General features: G+C 39.3%; 1 protein-coding gene across 2 annotated transcripts in view; it reads left to right on the plus strand.

The window, feature by feature from the left end:
* The window catches only part of VAV3 (vav guanine nucleotide exchange factor 3), a 362,968-nt gene that overhangs the window by 143,051 nt on the left and 197,173 nt on the right, over positions 1-22,744 (plus strand). For both annotated transcript variants that reach the window (XM_060625198.3, XM_060625200.3), the window contains 2 exons: positions 16,845-16,903; positions 19,137-19,202. In XM_060625198.3, the coding sequence (XP_060481181.1) occupies positions 16,845-16,903; positions 19,137-19,202 (125 nt within the window). The remainder of the gene's footprint in view (positions 1-16,844; positions 16,904-19,136; positions 19,203-22,744) is intronic.

The raw sequence follows: 22,744 nt of genomic DNA on the forward strand, positions 1-22,744 counted from the left end.
TAAAAACAAACAAAAAACCCAAAATAGACCTGTATGTAGTTACTTTCCATTTTTTAAATCAATAATTTATCCAGGGATATCCGTCTGGGTCAGTTGGTTGAGCGTCCAACTTTGGCTCAGGTCATGATCTTGTGGTTCGTGGATTCAAGCCCCCTAGTTGGGCTCTGTGCTGACAGCTCAGAACCTGGAGCCTGCTTCGGATTCTGTGTCTCCCTCTTCCTCTGCCCCTCCCCATTTGTGCTCCCATGGGCGTGTGCGTTCTCTTTGTCTCTCTCTCTCCCTCTTTCTCTCTCTCTCTCTCAAAAATAAACATTAAAACTTAAAAAAGAATTTATCTAGATTAATAGAGAAAGGTAATACATTTTAAAACTGCGCTCTTGAATTAAATCTGTCCTTGAGTTGTTTCTCTATATCAGTGGTTCCCAAACTGTGGTCCCCAGATGAAGAGCATCACTGGCATCTGAGAACTTCTTAGAAATGCAAATTCTCAGGCCCTGCCCTAGGCCAACTGAATGGGAAACCCTGGAGCTGAGGCCCAGCAATCTGTCATCCAGGTGATATTGGTGCAGGACAAGGTTTGAGGACTCCTGCCCCATATAAAAGCAAAGATTAAAAAAAAAATTTTTTTTTAACTTCGTATTTCTCCTTTGTCATTCTTTACCCTACTCAGAAGCAGTGATATTACTGAGGCATTCTGTGTCTGCTGTTTTTATATCCTGAGTGTCATTCACTACAGTTGTTCACATAACACATCTCTAATCATGCTTTCAAACTTTATTCCAGTATAATTCACTGGAAAGCCTCCCCTGATCCAGAGATCTGCCTGGTCTCGACTCTTTTGGACTTTTTGGAGCCCTATGAGCACCTCGTTCTTAGCTCCTCACACTTGACTGCAATGGTTTATTGACCGACCTCTCTCTTTTCTGTAGCATATGGAACGCCTTGAGCATGTTAACGGTTCTTTCTATCCCTGACACCGAGTGGGATTTATGGCATATGTAGATGCTAAGTAAGTATTTATTGATGGATATCTTGAAAATGAACAAAAGAGTAACTTCTCCAAGACTGAGTGTTACTGAAGGGTAGACTGGTGTTAAAGGAAAGCTCAAGTGGTTGACTGGGAGTCCCCTCAGCTGTCAGATGGTGTGTGAACTTCCTCCATCACTGTTTCCTGCGTTGTAAAATTAGCTTAATTCCTACCTCACAGGTTCTTGTAGAGTTCCTGACACACACAAAAATGGTCACTAAAAATTACTAAAGTACTAAATTACTAAAATTAGTACCTTGTACATTTCAGTAATCTTAGGATTTTTATTATCCCACCTTGAAGTCATACATTTTTTTACTTTTAAAGTCATTTTTCTCATTAGAACCAAAAAGCAGATAAACTTGATTGAATTAAACTATTTAAGATTTTGAAGCAGAGAAGGTAAAAAGATGAGTCAAATGTATTGGTGGCAAAAAAATTTTAATCACTATGCACTTAGGATGTGAAAAAGACTCTCATGGTAAATCAGCATAAATATACTTAAGCGTTTATTTTACAAACAGCAGTACATGTTCATTTTGTGAGTTGCACTTGTCAGACTGTCATAAAAATCGACTCTGCCATGATTTCCAGGAATTTGGGCAGCTTTTATTTTTACATACACCTTATAAACATACTGTGCTCTCTAAGTCTTTGATGCTTATTTAGGCCCCAAACAGATATATATCCTTTTTAAAGGGGTCATGGGTCAAAAAATTATACCCATCATCTATTGAGGGAAACTAATATTTATATGTTTTAGTAGGAAAAAAATAGAGACTTTGCATGGAATCATTTACATCAATGAATAGAACATCTATGGCCAGTCCAGCACACTGGTGTAACATCTTGTTTCTAAGAGAATTGGTTTCTAAAAAAATAACGGGCAAAGATTATACCACTATTGGCTCACTGTTTGGAGTTGGGAGTGCGACAGCTTGGTTGGGCAGAGTTGAGGTTAGAGATCCAGCTAGCTCATAATTTTGGAGATGAAAGCCTGGAGCCCAGAGAAACCACACGGTCTATCATGGTCTCAAGGAAGGTCACAGCTGGAACCAGAATCATAACCTCCATGTAGTCCCATGCTGGCTACTTGACTTTTTGAGGTAGTCCTATTGACAAGGTCTTTTTTTTTTTTTAATGTTTATTTTGGAGAGGGGGAAAGGGGGAGAAAATGAACAAGTGAGGGAGGGGCAGAGAGAGAGGGAGACACAGAATCCAATGCTGTCAGCACACAGCCCAATGTGGGGCTTGAATTCACAAAGCGTGAGATCATGACCTGAGCTGAAGCTGGATGCTTAACCGACTGAGCCGCTCAGGCGCCCTGACAAGGTCATTTTCTAAGAGCCACTCTATACCATTTGATGCCAGGAACTTTTTGATGTGGCCTGAAAAAAACGTTAAACTTTTCTGTTGTTTTGCTTTTTAAATTCAAATAATCAGTTATCCCATTCTTAGGCTTAGGATCTGATGGCATGGAGTTAGGGATGAGGTGAGGATCAGTATAGGCATCTGAGATGTGACACAGTCAGGAGGGTGTTTTGGTTCATTACTTCCTAATAAGCATGGCTGTTTCGACCTGGCCTTGTCAGAATAGCTGCTTTGAAACATCCAGTTCAAGATGTCCCTTTGGAGAAATCCTAAGGATATGAATGTTTGACTTCATGCAGGGCCATCTACTGGTCTGGGTTTCCTTTCTCTATTCAGCAGTGCAAGACTCATGACTTAAGTGCATTTTAATAACTGGATATAAATGTTTGAGTTTCGGCTGCCACTGTAGGATTTTCTTCTTCTTCTTCTTTTTTACATTTATCTTTATTTTTGAGACAGAGACAGAGCATGAGTGGGGGACAGGCAGAGAGAGGGAGACACAGAATCAGAAGTAGGCTCCAGGCTTTGAGCTGTCAGCACAGAGCCCGATGCGGGGCTTGAACTCATTAACTGCGAGATCATGACCCAAGCCGAAGTCAGACGCTCAGCCCACTGAGCCACCCAGGCACCCCAGGATTTTATTCTTCTAATTCAGGTTGCTGTCAAATACTCTCTGGGGAAAAGAACCTTAAAAGATCATGTAGATTTTTTAATTATTTTAATGTTTATTTATTTTTTGAGAGCGAGACAGAGCATGAGTGTGGGAGGAGCAGAGAGAGGGGGAGACACAGAATCTGAAGCAGGCTCCAGGCTCTGAGCTGTCAGCACAGAGCCTGATGCGGGGCTTGAACCCACCAACCGTGAGATCATGTCCTGAGCTGAAGTCGGACACTTAACCGACTGAGCCACCCAGGCGCCCCAAAAGATCATGTAGATTTCAAAACTTGTTAAATATGTTATATTTTGACAGGGTATTTATTTGGGGGGGGGTTAGAAAGGAGGATAATAAGGAGTGCTTGGGTGGCTCAGTCAGTTGAACCTCTGACTTCAGCTCAGGTCATGATCTCATAGCTCGTGAGTTCAAGCCCTGTGTCAGGCTCTGTGCTGACAGCTTGGAGCCTCGATCCTGCTTCGTCTCCCTCTCTCTCTCTGTCCCTAACCCACTCACATTCTGTCTCTGTCTCTCTCAAAAATAAACGCTAAAAAAATAATTTTTTAAAAAAGGACGATAATAAAAAGAAAACCGTATCAACACTGAAATATTAGATCTACCATTGCACAAAAACCAATTTAAAGTAGATCTGGCTTGGTTCTCTCTAAAGCATTTCATTACCTAATGTGTCATAGGGATTTTGATGTCGTGGTGGGTCATGAAGGATGCCATCATGGCAAGAGTTTAAAGGCCATGAATTACTAAGGTATTTAGACATGAGTTATCTTGGTAATTTCATCTGTTTACAGATGTTTTCTCAATCGGGAGCTGTGCTTTGCCAGAAGGCGAATTGGCTTTACAGATAAAACCAACCACCTCTGGCAGCGGGTCACTGTGCCTCTGGTGCCTCCAATGTCTGAGTCTGTTTTCAAAGGTAGGCTGGAAGGAGGATCTGAGAAGCAGCTTCTGAAGAGAGAGCAGATGCCTCCCTGGATAACTCTGATGAAGAATTTTCAACTTTGGTGACTTTATTTTTCCTTTTTGTCATATAATTAAACTGTACTCATTCTTCAGGTGAAATACTTCATCTGAGGTTAACCTGAGATAAAATGTGAAACAGAAAAGTGTATCAGAAAAGCAAACAAACAAACTTGGGACCAGGACCATCAGAGTTTGGCACCATATGCTCACTGGGGTCATTTTGCCCATCTGGGCTGATCTACGTTTCTACAGCCTTGGATTGTTTCTTCTGAGCCACTTCTTGATAAACACTAAACCCTAGAGGAAATTCAGATTATCTTGGAATAACCACATGCACTCAGGAGCTAATGACCAAAAAATACTCCTTGCAAAATATCCAAGTTCCAGAAAAAGAAGTCTTCCAGGACTCCTAACGTCATATCCCTTTCAGGATTTAAAGGCCACAGGTTGTGGAGATCTAAAGTGACAGATAGTTAACACTGCTTCAAAAATAACTATTTAAGTAATTCAACTAAAGTTACTCCTAAAGAGAAAATCAGCAAGCACTTGCAATGCAAGAGAGAAGGATTCTCAAAGTGAAATTAAATAATAAAAATAAAAGTTAATCTTCATCTTTTTTCTTAAATCATAATGCAAGTGAATATGAAAAAGCTGATTAAATTCAATATAATTTGGTTGGAAAGGAAAACTTAATGTATCATGATTGTGCATGCTCCTCAGCAAAGACTGAAAAGTAGAAAAGCAAGACGAAGGGAAAAAACTGCATCAGATGTATTTCCATAGAAACCTTATTTTATGACTGCTGGTTCATGTGTGGTAGAATGTGTGTGTGTGCGCACACACACACACACACACCACAAATAGTTGCAAATCACTCAGTAGGAAACCAGACTACCCCTGCGCCAGTTTGAGATGTGTAGATCCAGCCTAACACAGGTTCAGATTGGCAGCCCTGAGGTGACATATCCCAGTCTCACAGACTTGAGACTCCTGACAGTTCTGGGTCAATTTTTTTGACCATTGTCAACCACAGCTATCATTGGTCCCCACTGGGGCAGCATCAAGTTTCTAAATGATGCCTGGATTTAATCCTCTCTCTAGTGTATCTTCTACACTCTGACGAACTGAAGTCAGATCAGATTTCCTAAAGTTTGCTCAAGCTAGACTCTTGCCTCTGGGATTTGGTGTATCTAGTAATGTTCAAGTTGGGTTGATCCCTTTTTCATAATGCTTGTCACATTCTTTTTCTCCCCTAAAACCAATGCACAGCTAGGCTTTTGTTAAAACAACTTCCTAGGTTTAGGCTCCTTCCTCTGAGCTATTTTATGCCGCAACAGATTAGTATTCTTGACACACTGCTTCTTGACAGTTCATTCTCCAGCTCAAAAATTTTTGCTGGCTCCCCATATAAATAATATATGCAGACTCCCTAGCCAGGCACTTGAAGCTGTCTGCCTCCAACTTGCCTCTCTAACCCTATTTCACACTCATCCAATGAGTGTTCTAAGGGCCAAGCCTGACATGTGATAGGTGATGAATGTCCTGATGGGTGGCCATCAGATTGACTAAGAGAACAGTCAAATAATTGACATGTGTAGACAGTGGGGATGTGTTAAGTAGAAAAGGCCTGTGTGTGTGGTAGTTTCTTCCTCACCATAGTGGCTCCCTACTCCCTTTTTAAAGTCCATTGTTTTAGCTTCCGCTGCTTCCACTGGAGATGGCCATAGGCATCAAGAAGTGTAGGCACTGGCTCTTTGACCACATCAAGCTCTGACACCCTGGGAGTGCCACGTCACTCTTAAGCTACCACCTATACTTGTAAACTGAGGAGTTTGGTCCAATCTTTTCTCCATCATGGATCTGTTTCCTTTTCTGCCATAACTCTAGGCACTTTGAAAACTTTTGTCTAGACTTATGCTGTCCACTGTGGTAGCCCTTAACCACATGTGGCTATTGAGCATTTGAAATGTGCCTAATCTGGGGGTGTTTGGGTGGCTCAGTCGGTTAAGCATCTGACTCTTGATTTCGGCTCAGGTCATAATCTCATGGTTGTGAGATCAAGCCCCACGTTGGGCTTCATGCTAGATGTGGGGTATGCTTAAGCTTCTCTCTCTTCCTCTATTCCTCCACAGCTTGTGCACGTGCATATTCTTTCTCTCTACTCCCTCTCCGTCCCCCCCCTCCAAAAAGGAAATACGCCTAGTCAGAATTAGGTGACCTGTAATTGTAAAGTACACACCAGATTTTGAAGATTCAGTATGGAAAAAAATACCAGCATAAAATGTTTTGATTTAGATTTTGATTACATAGTGAAATTATAAGTTTTAGGTATAATGAACTAAATAAAATATATGATTAAAATTCATTTCACCTGTTTTTATGTTTTCTGGTTTTATGTTTTATGTTTTATGTAGCTTCTTAGAATATTAAGGTTGTGTATGTGGTTCACATATTTCTATCAGCCATCTCAGGTCTAGAAACTCAGTTTCTTTTTCTTCTTTTAAATTTTTTAAAACGTTTGTTTATTTTTGAGAGAGAGAGCACGGGAAGGGGAGGGGCAGAGAAGGAGGGAGACACAGAATCTGAAGCGGGCTCCAGGCTCTGAGCTGTCAGCACAGAGCCTGATGCGGGGCTCGCACCTGTGAACCATGAAGTCATGACCTAAGCGGAAGTCAGATGCTTAACCAACTGAGCCACCCAGGCGCCCCTGGAAACTCCATTTCTTACATAATGAAGAATTAGTTTACCTGCTTTTTAATTGTTAAAGCGTATATGAAAATGAGTACTTTTAAGAAGTATGAAATGACCAGTGTTACCAGAACATAGAGATGTGAAAGGAGTGTCCTGTAACTCTCCCAGTCTTGCAGGTAAAGGTGTGTTCTCCTAGGTGATTTGAAAAGTGAGAATAACTTACACCTCCTTATTCTCTGTGAGCAGTTCTGAGGCTGGGACTGAAAATGGGACATTTCCAGGTTGGCACAAGGGATGTGTTCTGCTCCACTGTCAGATCCTGTCATTCTGGCATTGCCTTTTTGTTCCCGGACTCTTTGCGATTTCATCCTTTAAAGTGGTAATAGCTGTGTGGGCAGCATTCAGGTAGCAGAAATGTTTGCAGGCGGGTTGCATGACTTTGAAAGTACGTCAAGTGTGGAAAATGTGTTGACTTTGACCCAGCTGTATGATTTGTGGGCAGCTTTGACAATTCCTTTTATTTTCCAAGTCCCTTAAGTCACACAGAACGTTCCCTGTGTACTTGAGATACATAAATGATTTCTCCTCTGGCCTGATGCTAATGCACAGGATGTGTCTGCTTCAAGTGACTTGTGTGAATGCACCAAGGCTCCCAATGAGCTGGCAAGACAGAGCTGCTCTGCTAGAGTTGTTACTGAGATGGGGTGGGGAGTAATCAGTGTTTACCTGCGGGACCCACGGTGAAATTCCCATGCTTGGTAGTGAACATTAAAATGGCCACTTAGTCTTTGTGGATTATATCTCTGCTCTGCTTAGAGGCAGGGAATCACTTGCAAATATGGTCATGTTTTCAGAACTAAAGCGTTTGTTTTACAGTTGTGTACAAACGATTGAATTCTTTAATATTTGCCTCCTGAGTTCAACATACTGCAACACACCAGTGTAAATTTAGGAGAAGCAGTGAATATTTGTGTTCGTTCTGATTTCTAACTAAATACTGTGCTTCCAGACAGCTAACTCTGCACTGCTGAATCCCAAGTTTCATCTCTGGTATTTGGACCCAGAAGATGATTCAGACAGCATTTGGGAAAAGTTACTTACAGCCTCTTTTACTTGGTGGGAGAAAATTAACAATGCTGCTGCCAGTTTGCCTTTTTTCTGCCTACGCTGTAGTAGAAATATTTTTATTTTGACACCATCTGTGAATTGTAGTAACATGAATTTTATGCTCTGGTAGGGTTTCTGTGAAAGGTTCTAGAATCTCTGGAGCACAGCAAGCCAGGTGGTTGGGCAGGGCTAGACATGGAAGGCATGGGGAGAGTAGGGTGAGCCTGGAAGGGCATAGGGAGTGTATCAGATCTACCGAAGACTCCTGAGTGCTGGTGACTTCATCTCTTCGTGAGGGGTAACATTTAAGAATTTCAAGGTAGACACGGAGTTGGTGGTGGTGTATGACATGGACACTTCTGAAGTGTCACACAGCCTGTATGATAGCAGAGTAGAAGACGAGTTTGAGGGGAGTGAAACTGAAGGCGTGGAGACACATTGGAAGGCCGTTCCAGTAAACAAAGTAAGAATTAGAGCTTGGGATAAGCCAGAGAGGTGGAAGAAAGAAGGAGTTGGATCTGAGAGAGATGCAAAAGGATGAAGTGATAGGATTTAGGTGTGCAGTGTGAAGGACAAGTACAAGTCTGAAAGATTTCCCAGTGTCGGGACAGGAGTGAGACTGTAGGCTCCCTGGGCATAGGAAGGGGAAGCAGGTTTGAAGGAAAGGTACTCTTTTTGGGGTCTTAGAGGTAGAGCTCAGAGGCCCAGAATGCACAGACAGCAAGACCATGGTGGTATAGAAATGGATCCTGAGACAAGTGCAGGTCCGTTTGGTTTAGAAAAAAAATTTTTGCTTAATAATATAAAAACAGGGGGCAAAAACATAAGAGACTCTTAAATATGGAGAACAATCAGAGGGTTGCTGGAGAGGTTGTGGGAGGGGGCATGGGCTAAATGGGTAAGGGGCATTAAGGAATCTACTGAAATCATTGTTGCACTATATGCTAACTAATTTGGATGTAAATTAAAAAAATAAATTTAAAAAAATTTTGCTTAATGACGTCATCTCTTGGAACCTGCAAAATACCCACTGTAAGAAAAATATTATTCAGGAAATGGCAACTACAAAAAGCTTCTCAGACAGTAAGGTACGTGTGAATCTGCTCTGAGTAGGCAAGTGTTCTCATGGAGTGGGTGGTTCAGAGGATGGTAATTCTCTATTAACCTGCAGACAAAGAGTCGGGGAAATTCCCGATTGCCTTTCAAGATGTATTCCAAGGTCACCTTTTCTAAAAAGCCCTTTGAGCCATCCTTGCTCTAGCCTTCAGGCCGAGGGGGACATCTGGCCTTGCTCTCTCCCCTGGGCTGCAGGTGTTCTTTGTAATACCAGGTCTGTGTTTTTGCTTACTACCTATATGCTCTTTCCCTCCCAATGAATGGTGGGTTTTTTGAAAGGGGGAAGTATATAATCTCTATTTTGTTACCTTCAACATGTGGAGTGTATCAGGTATATCTAGCCTATAGTGAGTGTTCAGTAAATGTTCACTGAATAAATTCAGGGGATTTATATACAGCGTGGTAAAGTAGAAAGAGAAATAGTCTGGACAGAAGAGAGGGGACCTGGGTTATGACACCAATTCTGCTATTGGCTCTTTGACCCTGAACGAGCTAGTTAATTTTGCTGGACCTTGGTTTCCTTATAGGCAAAGGAGGTTGAACAAGAGTCTAGGAAATCCATGAATGGTCTTCAAGAGATTCCTGGATTTCTTGAGATGAAATTCAGAGTTGTGTATACTTATGTAGGTGTGTATATACATATATATATACACAGACACACACACACGTACATACACATACATACACATACATACATACAGGTCCACTCCAACCCCCGAGGAAAAAACCAAGGACTTTCAATGTACTTCAAAGGGAGCTATGACTTAAAATAATTAAGAACCATTGAATAAAATGTGGTAGCTTTAAAATTTCTGTATTGGATGGAGTTTGGGAGATGTGGCCCTGTGGGGGTGAGGTTTAACCAAAGGACTGGTCTTGAAATTGCTATTAAATGACAGCCTACTTACATAGATTTTTGTATTTATTTGAGGCAATGAGGCATGGAGATTATGGGGAGATGTATGCTAAAGCTTCTCTAAACCCATCCCTTTGTACTGTCACTTCTTAGAGCTTTTTAAATTCTATGTGAACTGTATGTGATTATAGTTCTTATTATTTGTTATCTTCATGAGTTGACTAGGCATGGGGCATTTTTTTTAACATTTGCTTTGGCAAGGTCAAGTGTGATTGTTTTTGGGCTCTTAGAGTTACTTTTGCATGACAGGAGTTTTTGTTTTTGTTTTCTGAATATTTGCATGGAAAATTAATTACATGAGAGAAGAAAATGAATAAGTAAGGAAAAAAAATTACCATCCACAATCTTTTTTTTTTTGAACCTAATGAATGCTATAGTTAGATAAACTTAGTGACTTTTGGCAAGTATTAGACACTGGCCATCATGTACTTGAACAGAGGTATAACCTTTTAGATGTATGCACAGCCATTGGAAAGCTTCGTGTTACATCCTGTGTTAACTTGAGATAGATATCTCACATTGTATTTTCTGAAGTGCTTTGCAAAGACCACGTGTTATTTTACTAATGATGACGGTGACCACAGTGGCATTAGGAAATAGCAGAAGTATGGGGCATCCTTTTATATGCTTTTTATAGACAGAGACTGAGAGAGGTAAAGGAGCTAAGGCACAGAGCATATGCTTAACTCCCATGGCCACCCAGCTAGTGAGAGACAGAGCTGAGATTTGAACTCAGAACATCTGGGTCTTTTTTTTTTTTTTTTAAGCAACATTTGAAGAGTTCAATTATCTGCCAGGCAGATTTTTTAATTAAGTTTTTAATTTTAATTCTAGGATAGTTAACATACAGTGTCACATTAGTTTCAGGTGTACAAATAGTGATTCAACAATCCTATGCATTATTCAGTGCTCACCATGATTAGTGTACTCTTTAATCTCCATTAGAACATCTGAGTCTTAAGTTTGTGCTCCTAACCAGGCCAGGAGGCCCCTAACCTCCTAAAAGGAGGTTCTTTTTTTTTCTGTAGGGCTTTACTTTTGAGGTTTCAAAACAGTAAGTATAGACTAATTCTTACTTTTATGATCATTACCAAGGCCTGCACAAACAATACATAATTTGGATGCATTTAACCTATATAGATACTCTTTTGTCCACTTCAATTTCATTTCTCATGGTGCACAATCTTCTTGATATAGAAATATTGTTCAGTTCATCTTATCTGGCTGTTCCGCTTTGCTTTGCCTGTAGGGGAGGTGGTCCACACATTTTCTAGCAGCATCCTACAGTATTCAAAGCAACAACCAGGTGTTTTAGGGAAGATGTAAAATGTGCTGCTAGAACTATGACACTAAGCTGCAGTGTATCTTAATGGGGCAATTTACTGTGTGAAATTAGAATTGCAAAGAAAATTAAGATAATGAGGTCTGTTGATTTCCTAGGAGGCTTAAGGTAAAATATATTAGTCTGATAGTCACCATCTGGTTCGGTTTAGAATTAGGCTTCTTTGAGAGTCTGGTGTCTGGCGTGCCTGGGTAATACCAGGTCTCTGGGTTGCACCTGATTGAGTCTATAAGCCTGTGTTTCTGTCTGAATTATTCAGTCCAGCACTCCCAGCCAAGTTCTGTCTGAGTTATGTCCTCTGAGCTTTTCCTCCATGACCACATGGGGCATTTACTCTCAGCCTGGAAGAACCATGATGTGGCGTTCCTGCCTATAGCTTCAGCTGCTGGATGATAACTTGATGCTCTGGTGCTGCAGTGCTACAGAGCTTTCTTGAATGACTAAGCTTGTCTTGCACTTGGGGTTCAAGTCTACAGCCACCAGATTGCCTTGTAGAGCCCACCTCCCTGAAGTGTCACTTCCCTGGGAACTAATGGTGAGTTCAGCTCTCTGCTTCTGAATTTTGATAATAGCCTTTCCATTAGATCAGGGAGAAGTATGTGTGTATGTATATATATGTGTATATATATGTACATATGTGTGTATATATATACATATATAATTAAATTTATATGTATACATATACTATAAATATATTGTTATATTTATATATTATATATGTTTTATTATATACACACACACATATATATATATATATTTAAGTTTATTTATTTTGAGAGAGAGAGCACGAGCAAGGGAGGGGCAGAGAGATTGGATCCCAAGCAGGCTCTGTGCTGTCAGCTCAGAGCCCAATGTGGGGCTTGAACCATGAGACCATGACCTGAGCTGAAATTAAGAGTTGGATGCTTCACCGACTGAACCACCCAGGCACCCCAAGGAGAGGTTTAAGAGGTAAAACTTCAAGGTAGAGAACTCAAGTAGATAAATCCACAATTAACTAGCACTTTTTGGCAGATGTGTGTATTGGTTCCTATGGCTCTCTGTGGTTGTTGTCTATGGCCATGGCTTCCTTAACTCAGGAACTTAGAAGTAACTGTAACATACTGCTTTTGCATGGATGACTTCTTTTAATTACAAACTACATTATCAACAGCATGAATATGCTGGATAAGCAGAAAGTAAGAATTTTCTTGAAGGTCTCATGAAGAGAATAGTTAAAATTGGTAGCTTTATTAGTTTACAGTTCTTATTGAAAACTTCTATGGCTTTTAAACTTACTAATGGGGATGGTAAAAGTAAAGAGCTCAAACTAAATTAAAATCACCATTAAGGGGAGAAATTTGATGGGAAGGGGTTGCCACTATATATACTGCCTCTAGACTTGAGGAGAGAGGCAATTCTTTTTCATATTTAATATTTAATTTTCATAATGGGCTCCTTCTTCAATTATTCATTCATTCCCTGCTTGTGCCAGGCTAAGCTCTTTACATATTTTTATACATATTATCCCCAATCCTCGCAACAATTTTGCAAGGTAAGTATTAGTCATTCATTTGTTTGAGCAACAAATATTTTTGTATTAAGTGGTTGTTATGACCCTGGCTGTGAGCTAGGTGGTAAGAGTGGAACAGTAAAGAAGCAGTTTGAGTTCCCTTACCTTGAGGTGTTGTTCATTGTTGAATGGAGAGACAGTAAATAGGTCATTAGAGTGCCTTGTTATCTTCTTAATATACTCTTCGGGGGTGTATAAATGCGTAAAAAGTTTTTGAAGAGCAATGGTTATGCTTTTGACATCCTCATCTTGTCTAAGAATCTTTCCTCTAGAAATACCTGCACACAATTGAAAAGATAATTGGCAAGGATGGTAATGCCACCATTGTTCTAATAGGCAAATGTTGAGAAAGCTCATTGGCAGCAGAATGGTCAAATCATTGTTACACTCGTATGCTGTAATGTTGTACAGCATTAAGGTGAATGAGGTAGATCTGTATGTGTTGACACAGCTGTCTGGGATATATTATTAAATGACAAACTCAGGTTGTAGAAAAGTCTGTATAATAGGAACATATTACCTAAAATAATAATCATGAAGAAAAGGGAACAAAATCGTGCAGGAGTCACACCAGATTTTTAGCTTTGGTGCCCTTGAAGCAGAGGTGTGTGCATGGTGGGAGTGGGGGGACAACTTCTGTGTGTTACTGTGTTATTTCAGTTTGAAAAAATAAACATTAGTCCTTTTCAGATGTTTTAAACAGCAAAGGTGATAGGTAGAGGGCAGAGTTGTGTCCTACGGGAACACAAAGGACCCAGACTGGAGTGGGAGATGTCAGAGAAGACTGTGGTAGAGGGAATGGCCTGTCTGAATTCAGGATGTTCATGGTCAGCATGAGGAGAGACACAGAATAAGTGTCCTGCTCAGGAGCATCCCAGTAGATGGCTTTGGAGCTGGCCACCTCTATACTTTAAAGGGTTATCCAGGTTGTCCTGAGTTCTTCTTCACTTTGCCTCCACAATACATCAGCCACTCTTCTTAAATACTTCTCACATTTCCACCTCTTCTCTATCTCAACTGCTGCTGGTGTAGACTTCTCATTTCTCAACTGGATGATTGAAACCCCCACCTCCCCCCCCACTACTAGGTCTCATGACTCCTTGTCTGTATCCCATGTCCTTCTACCCCTGTTTATCCTTCACTGTGCTGAATGATCTTCTAAAATGCAGTTTTGACCTGGGTATCTTCCTTTTTAAACTTTATAAATGATCTTTCATAGATTTTGGGATCTAATCCCACCTTCTAAAGCAAGCATATAGAAGCCCTTCTTACCTCTTCCACCTTCCTCCCACAGTAACTGTTACTTATATTATCTGGAAATATTTTACTTTCCTTAAAAATGCTGCTCTTCTTAACAAACAAGGAATAGCATGGATTTACTAGTTGGTGGTTGTCCTATTAACTTGCAAATATTCTGACTAAGTTACCCCTTTGTGAGTTCATGTCTGTAATTTCATATTATGTTGAGGTAACAATTTATAAATCAATAAATTTCAGGGAAAATAGTCTTGCTGCCCTTGGGGATATTTTCTTTTGTAAATATTCTTGAATGAATGTTTCTAATGTCAGGAGAATCTGGCATTAATTTTTATACTTGTCTATTCCAAATCCGGATATGCTCCACCTTTATAGAATACACACTGTTCTAAAAACACTACATTGACTAAACAGACTTATTTGCTTTGGCTAAACTTAGAATTAATGGATGGACTTGATGTACGATCAGATAGACACAAAACTGAGAGATGGTCCTGAGAGATTTCCTTTAAGACATGCTATGTATTATTCTTCCATCCTTCCTGTCCACTGAATTTGTATCTTTATTTTTCTATTACTGAATGGTAATAAGTAATACTTTTAAGTAAATAATAGGAGTTGATTTCATCTTGGTGATTTTCAGAAATGTTTGTACTTTATAAACATGTAATACAGGACTAAAGTGATAGACTGTCTTTTGGCTCCCCCTGGCGGACAATTGTACACAAAACTCAAACAACGGTCTTGGATGGGGATGGTTGTGAATAGTACCAATGGTGGGAAAAGGGACACAAAATACATTCTTACCTTTAGATACATTATCGTTTTTATAGAAAATATCTCAAAGAATAAAATATATTTCTATTATAATGTAAAATAGCAGTGGTGAAATATATCACGTAAAATACCTAATACTAATGCTATTGCTGTTTTTCTTCTGAGTAATGGCAATGCTGGGACCATAGCGTAAAATAGAATTTCAGATAGCAGATTTAACACCACAGTTTTAAAACGGTGTGCATCAGGATAATGTTGATGCTAAAATTTGACAGTATTATTAATTCATGTGTCTACTATTTAGATTATTCCAGAATCTTCCAAAAGCTAGATTATTTCTCAGTAATGCATAATTTTGTAATTTTAGCAAATGGTTATTTTTGAGTTAGCTTATTTTGATAAACTTATTATTTGTTCATTCATGATCTTCTGAATTTACAGATTCACTGAAGATTCTTTTATCTTTATTATGGGGAATTGATACCTGATTGTGTCTTGCTTTCATATCAGATGTTCAAAAAAGTTAAACCAGGAAGAAATAGCATAGTCTTTCAATTAAACTTTATTTGTCTATAATGATAATTTTATATAATAAAAGTTCACCTTTACTGGGTTAATCATTTGATGGGCATTATCTCACTTAATCTTTTCAGTAACCCCATGGGGAGGCTGGTAGTTAGTTGTCCTAACCCACATTTTATAGAGCTTAGGAAAGGTGAGCTTAGCTAAAATCTGTGAGCCAGGGCTCAACCAGATTCTCTTGCTCCAGAGCTATCTGTTTATAACTTCAGCAGTGTACTTCTTCCTGAAGTAGGCAAGAGATAGGTACACGTGTGGCTAATACTCTTTAAGAGACTTCTGTGGCGTACTGAGACATTGCTAGTAGGTCTTGGTATTTGAACTGAGGAATTAGAAGATGAACTCAGCTCAGAGAGAGATTTTTGCCTTCCCCACCCCTCATTTTGAATAGGACTTACAGAAGAACCTCTTTAAATTTAGTTTTGAGAGTTAGGACAAATTATATCTGTTATCATAGAAATAGGTTTCATGAGAAAAATACATTTTAGCTCTTTGGGTTCATCGCTAACTCTTTGAGCAAGATAATCTTAGGTGTAAAAGTGGCAAGGAAGGGTAAAATCGCTAGGTTCTAAAACTATAGCAGGGCACATTTAGGCGTAGGTACCAAGGTCTTCATAAGTAATCATTTAGATAGATAGATAGATAGATAGATAGATAGATAGATAGATAGATAGTCAGTCAAGGGATTAGGAAACTCTTTCTGAAAATACTCAGAATAATTTTCTTAAAGTTAGCAATTATAAAGAATAGCTATCATTTAAACAGTTTTCATGTATTATCTTCTTAATTCTTACAGTAACCTAATGATTATTAATTACCTAACTATGATTATAGGCAGTATCCAGATGATAAAACTGAAGCCTAGGGTAGTTAGGCAGTTTGCTGGAGGTTTTTGGCTAATGAAATGTAAAGCCAGGATTTGAACTCGTTTGAACTAGCTCAAGAGCCCACACTCTAAACCACTTGGCTGTATAGCAGTGCTTTCCAGTAGAACTCTCTGTGATGATGCAAATGTTTGATGACTGTGTATTGCAATACAGTAGCCACTAGCCAGATTTGGCTACTGGGCACTTGAAATGTGGCTAGTACAACTAAGAAACATTTAAATAGCTTGTCCGTGTGGCCAGTGGCTACTGTATTTGGACAGAACAACTTTACAAGATCTTTCAGATTCTGTAGAAGTGGAGATAGAAGACCTTTAGTATTACCTCATCTAACTTCTTGCTTTAATGATAAGGAAACTGTAAACCAGATGCTTAACAATCTGCTTAGAGTAACAGTTAAAGAAGGGACTAGATTATAACCCAGGAGTTTATAATTTTCAGAAACCGCTCTTCCCATTCTGTACTTTTGTTGGTATCTGCAAATTTACATTTCTGCTGCCATTGTTAATCTTAGATTGTAAGATTATCTTTGAAAAAAATTCTTATCTTTCCCGAAGTACATGTCTAATTAACGCTTTCCTTTTTTTCTCAGGTTATAGAAACACTGTCACGACTTTCTCGCACACCTATAGCGTTGGCCACAGGAATCAGGTAAGCTTGATTCAAGTGTTCATTTGCTCAATGAATGTAATGATTATTTACTGAATGGTTACTATTTGTAAAAGACTTTGCATACAGAGACCATATCTCATTCATGCACATACAGTGCATGGTATTTCAGTGCCTACTACACATTTGAAATCAATTGAGCAAGTAAGAACTTATTTATAGAGTTGAATAAGATACATTGGCTAAACATCATCGTCAGTTCACTACTGACTGTTACCGGTAGGGTTCTTTGTTTTCTTAATTTCCTCCAACATTTCATTTCATTACATACGATTCATCAAAACAAACACAAATGCTCAAGTAAATACATACTTAAAAGATGTTGTAGTACATTTATTTCCTATAGTCCATAACCATAACTCACAACTTTTAGGAATTCAAAAAGTAAATCAGACAAATATAAAATAATATGTGTACAAGGATATGTGTTGAGGATTGGTACTAAGTGAAAAAGTTGGAAATAGGTTAAATTAATTGTGCCATCTCTGTGCAATGGAGTATTATGCAGTCAGTAAGCATGGAAATAAATGTAGATGTGTATATCATGTTGGACTTTTTCTGTTTACTACATTCTCAAGTTATATCAGTCATAAAATCGTATTTTTAGTAACATTAATGATAGTTTCAATAGCTACACAGCTAGGCCCCATAGAAATGGAATGGATCTCGTTTTTTACCTTGTTTTCTCAGAGGTCCATTCCTTAGTCTCCAGCCTTTATGGGGCTCTGTGATGCTGTCTCTCTCCCTCTGTTGCTTCTATTATTCTGTGTCCAACTCACATTCAGGTTTTAAGAAGAGGATATAAGCACATTTTACAGGACTGATCAGCAGTAACTAGGCAGCCCCTTCCCTGGATACAAAGCCTAATGACCTCAGGGAGGATACCCTGCGTACCCTTTTTTGGAAATGGGCTGTGACTTTGGCAGCTTCCTACAGAAGTAATCTCTAGGTTGGGTACATGTTCAACACCTTGCAGTTTGCTCTACATGATTCATCTTTCCATCTTAATATTTATTTTATGTCATTATATGTAAACAGATTTTGAAATAAATAGCCTGATTCTATTTTGATGTATTTATGCATATTTGATTCTGAAAGCATATATATTAGAAGGTTTTTCTTTCCTTCTTAATTATTCTTATCTATATTTTCAAATTTTCTGCAGTGAACTTCATATAAGAGCATAATCAAATGTGCCGGAATTTATTTAAAAAAAAAGTATTTTGAAACTTTAGCATTTCTCACATTTTAATTTACTTGAAAAATGTAGCTTCTTTAAATGTCTTAAGTATTCAATTAATCCATAAGGCAGTGTGAAAATCTGCTTTTCAGTATATTAAATGTAGTTATCACTTAGTGCTCATTTATTATTTTGTTGGATCCTCTTATTTTTGTGAAATATGACATGTTGGCTGCATGTAAAGAAAGTAAAACTTTTGGCATGATAGTATAATTATGCCTGTGTTAGACATGCACTCGGGCATTATGTGGGTGTTATGAAAAAAGTTCATAGTACAGTAGGCAAAAAAAAGAAAGTCAATGACTAGGAATTAGGGGATAAATGAAAGTGCTTTTCTTTTAATAGGGGACAAAGAAAACATCCTACTCTTCCTAAGGTCTGGGTTTCCTCCTTTGTCCAATAAATGAAAATAAAATACACAACATAAATATCTTGTCCAAGTAGAGAAGTCTGCGAGAATCAATCATATATTGAGGGCATGATATGTTGGTCTTCTAATAATTTTTCTCTATATTTGGTGAGCTGAGTCACGTGAAGATGACTGTTACCAAACTATCTGTCAGTCAGATCAGATTCCATAGGTGAAAAAAGATGGTGCTGAACACAGGGGCACTTGGGCGGCTGCCTGTTCTCTGAACTGGGGAGCTGCAGTGGCCACATTGTGGTGAGCCTGCAGGTAAGTGGTGTGTGGCACATCAGATGGGCACCTTAGCATGGCCACAGCTGCTCACGTGACTGCGATGACCACGGTAATTGCTCCAGATAATTTGGGGTAACAGGTGTCACAGCCTCCCTGGGGGATTCCCTGGGCAGCCACGGGACAGGCACTTTGGGAGACCCCCAGGATGTTGTGTTACACATGGTGACTGACCTGACCACTTTGGTGGCAGCTGAGCTCATGCATTTAGTGAGAAGTAAATGCCTAGCCTAGCTGTTGATAATTTCACCCTTTTCTCCCTTCTCCCTCTCTCCTAGGCCCTTCCCAACAGAAGAAAGTGTTAATGATGAAGACATTTACAAAGGCCTTCCTGATTTAATAGAGTATGTTGGGCATCTTCAGCAAAATTAAAGCACTGCCAGTTTTTGCATTCTTGGTGGATTTTAACGATGGATGTTAAAATAGCTTTCAGAAGTGGAAAAGTGGCTTAATGATTAAGACGTGTAAGAATTCACCTCAAACTAGTGATGGAAAGCTTCACGAGAGAACGTACTTTGTAGTTCCTATGGCATGCCCGACACCGTGCCAGTCCTTAAGACAAGTAAAGAAAACAGACTGCAATGAAGTCGAATTTGGAAGTTTCTCAAAGGCGTACTAGAGGTGGTGGGTAAAACTGGGGTGGACAATTAAGGAACAAGGACAAAGAAACAGGATCTACTAGAATTGTAGGGCAGATAGTGCGTGCTTTGTCTGTTCAAGGAAGGGCGAGATTAGTGTGGGCTGGAGTTATTCAGGGAGTTTCATTAGATGGTGTTTGTTCTGCACAGAGAATCCTTTTGGGTTTTATTATTTAATAGTCAGGAAAGGCAAAGGCCTTTGCACCTGATTATCTTCTGCTGATTGAGTGACTTGTGCAGATTACAAATAAATATAAGACATGATCCCCACCCCTCAAGGAATTAATGACAAAGACCAGGCTTGTTTGCAAAGAATTATAATAAGAAATATATTATGCTCCAGGAGGGATTCAGGTTCTGTGGAAATTCATCCATTCATCCATCCTAATACACTAGCACTCCAACCTTGTTCTTGCTGTAGGACCTTTGCACTTGCTCCTTCTGCCCTTATTGCTGACCCGTCACCTTTCCCATTTTTGCTCGGATGTCTCTCCAGAGAGAGGCCTTCCTGACGACTGCATCTGAAATTGCTGTGGGCCCTTTACTTAGCTGTGTGGTTTTAAGGCAATCACTACTGCCTGAGACCATCTTTGTTTGCTTCATTTGTTGTCCACGTCCTCGTTCGAAGGTCAACTTGGTGAGATCAGGGACTTAACCTTGTTCTTGGCTGTCGTCCTAGAACTTTACACAGCATCTGGTGAATAGTAGGTCCTCGATAAATATTTGTGTTCTGAATGACTAAGCAGAATTGCATTAAGCGTCTACTGTTTCAGCATTATGCTTCAGGCCCGATCTGTTTAGTTGTATAAAAAAGAGCTTATTGAGAGCCCATAACCATGTTACATGCATTATTTTGTGGTATACACACACGATGAGGTTCCTAGTATCCCAATTTATGAAGGAGAAAACGAATTGTGGAAAGCTAAGAAACTTGTTGACGGTCATAGCTAGTAAATTTTAGTCTTTGGATTTGAACCCAAACAGTTCTTACTCCAGAGCTTAGGCTCTTCCTCATGGCAGTGACCCCAGGAAGCACCTTGAATTGCCCATCTGGGAACTTCCTATAGAAGAGCAGAGGACAGTGCTGACAGGAGACTCTGGGATAGCTGCTGAGCTGCTCTTCCCAGAATAGGTTTCACTTGCATGGGCCTTGAAGTCTTATATTTTAAATGTGAATTAAGGATAGTTTCTTATCTCTTGTTAACACCTCTAAGAACTCACGGATCTTGAGCAAGATTGATGCTGATCATCTCATTGAATTGGCTACAGTCTTCATAAAGTGACTGTAAGGTTACTGGTATTATAACCAAATCCTCTGAAATGTTAGGAAGATTATATTATTTCTAGAGCTATTATGATGTTCTTTTTTGAGCCCTGCCAATTGTTGCTTACAGCTACTAATTTTCCTAGCTTTTCCCCATCTTTTTGTGTGGATGTTAGGATAAACCCTGTGAGGGTGCATCCCTAGCTAAGTTTGGAGAAACCTGGGCTCCTGATCCAGCTGCTCTGAGATAGCAGCTCATGTTCTGTGAGATGCAGCCTGCTTCAACTTTCCATCTGGTGGTAGAAGGTCTAAATATGGTTATTCCTGCAGGTGCTTGCTTTTGAGTTTGCTATGACACCTTGATTTTCAGTCTTAGCTTTGTTAAGATCTCTATGGCTCATATCCTTAACTCTGACTTTTGGGGGTGAGTCACCCCAAGGGAAGCCCCTGGAACAAACACTGCAGTGGGAATCCTGCTCTCCACTGCAGTGGGAATCGTTCTCTTCTCACATGGAGAGAAACAGACACAGGCTGGAATGGAGGTGTGAGGTGGCTAGGAAGCACAGTGTCTTTGCTTTTTCTACCTTGATGATCAGGGTGTCACTCTCGCCCATATATAAATGGCCTGGACATGGGAGAAGTAACATAGATTATTGTTGAATTGTTGACCACTGGAAGAATCACAGGTGTCCTTTCCCACTCCCCCCAGCTTCATTTTATACAGGTCAGGAATTATTGACCAAACTGTTAGCAGGAAAAGCTCCCTTAGTATGGGATTGAATGTGAAAAAACCCCAAACCATTCTAGCCCAATCTTGAGAGTGTGTGTGGGTGCATTTGCATGCACACACATGCATGTGTGTCACTCCTACGATTCTTTAAAAATTGTTCTCCAGTTTTATTGAGAAATAATTGAACTACATCCTTGTGTAAGTTTAAGGAGTACAGTATATAGTTTTATTTACATATATCATGAAATGATTGCCACAGTAGGGTCAGCTAACACCTATCAACTTACATAGACACAATTGAAAGAAAAAAGGTAAAAAAAAATTGTCCTTGTGATGAGGACTCTTAAGGTTTACTCTCCTAACAACTTTTCTGTATACCATGCAGCAGTGTTAGCTGTAGTCATCATGTTGAACATTCCATCCCTAGTACTTATTTACCTTATTGCTGGAACTTTATACCTTTTAATCACTTTCCTCCAATTATCCCTCACCCCCCGCTTCCACTTCTGATCCCCACCAAGTCTGATCTCCTCTCTTTTTCTATGACAGGTTTTTTTTTTTTTTTTTGGTTTGTTTTTGTTTTTGTTTTGGATTCCACACAGGAGTGAGATCACACAGTGTTTGGCTTTCTCTGTCTTACTTATTTCATTCAGCATAATTCCCTCATGGTCCATCCATGTTACTTTAAATGGTAGAATTTCCTCATTTTTTATGCTGAATATTACAGTGTGTGTATGTATATATGTGTGTGTATACATATATATACAGATTTATATATATACTTATATATGTGTGTATATGTATATATATATATGTGGATGATATATATACATATACGTATATATACAAATTTATGTATATACATAGACATATATATGTGTGTGTATATATATGTACACACACACACACACACACACACACACCCCACAACTTCCTAATCCATTCATCAATCAGTGGACACTTAGATTGTTCCCATATCTTAGTTATTCTAAATAATGCTGCACATGAAGGTGCAGATACCATTATGAGCTAGTGTTTTTGTTTCCTTTGGATATATCCCAGAAGTGGAATTGCTGGATCATATTGTATTTCTATTTTTCATTTTTTGAAGAACTTCCATACTGTTTTCCGCAGTGACTGCACCAATTTACAGTCCCCCCAACAGGGCATGAGGGTTTCTTTTATGCATATCCATGCCAACATTTATCTCTTGTCTTTTGGTGATGGCCATTCTAACAGGCATGAGGTGGTATC

Source organism: Panthera onca, chromosome C1 (genome assembly GCF_046562875.1).
Source record: "Panthera onca isolate mPanOnc1 chromosome C1, mPanOnc1 haplotype 2, whole genome shotgun sequence".
Classification (NCBI taxonomy): Eukaryota; Metazoa; Chordata; class Mammalia; order Carnivora; family Felidae; genus Panthera; species Panthera onca.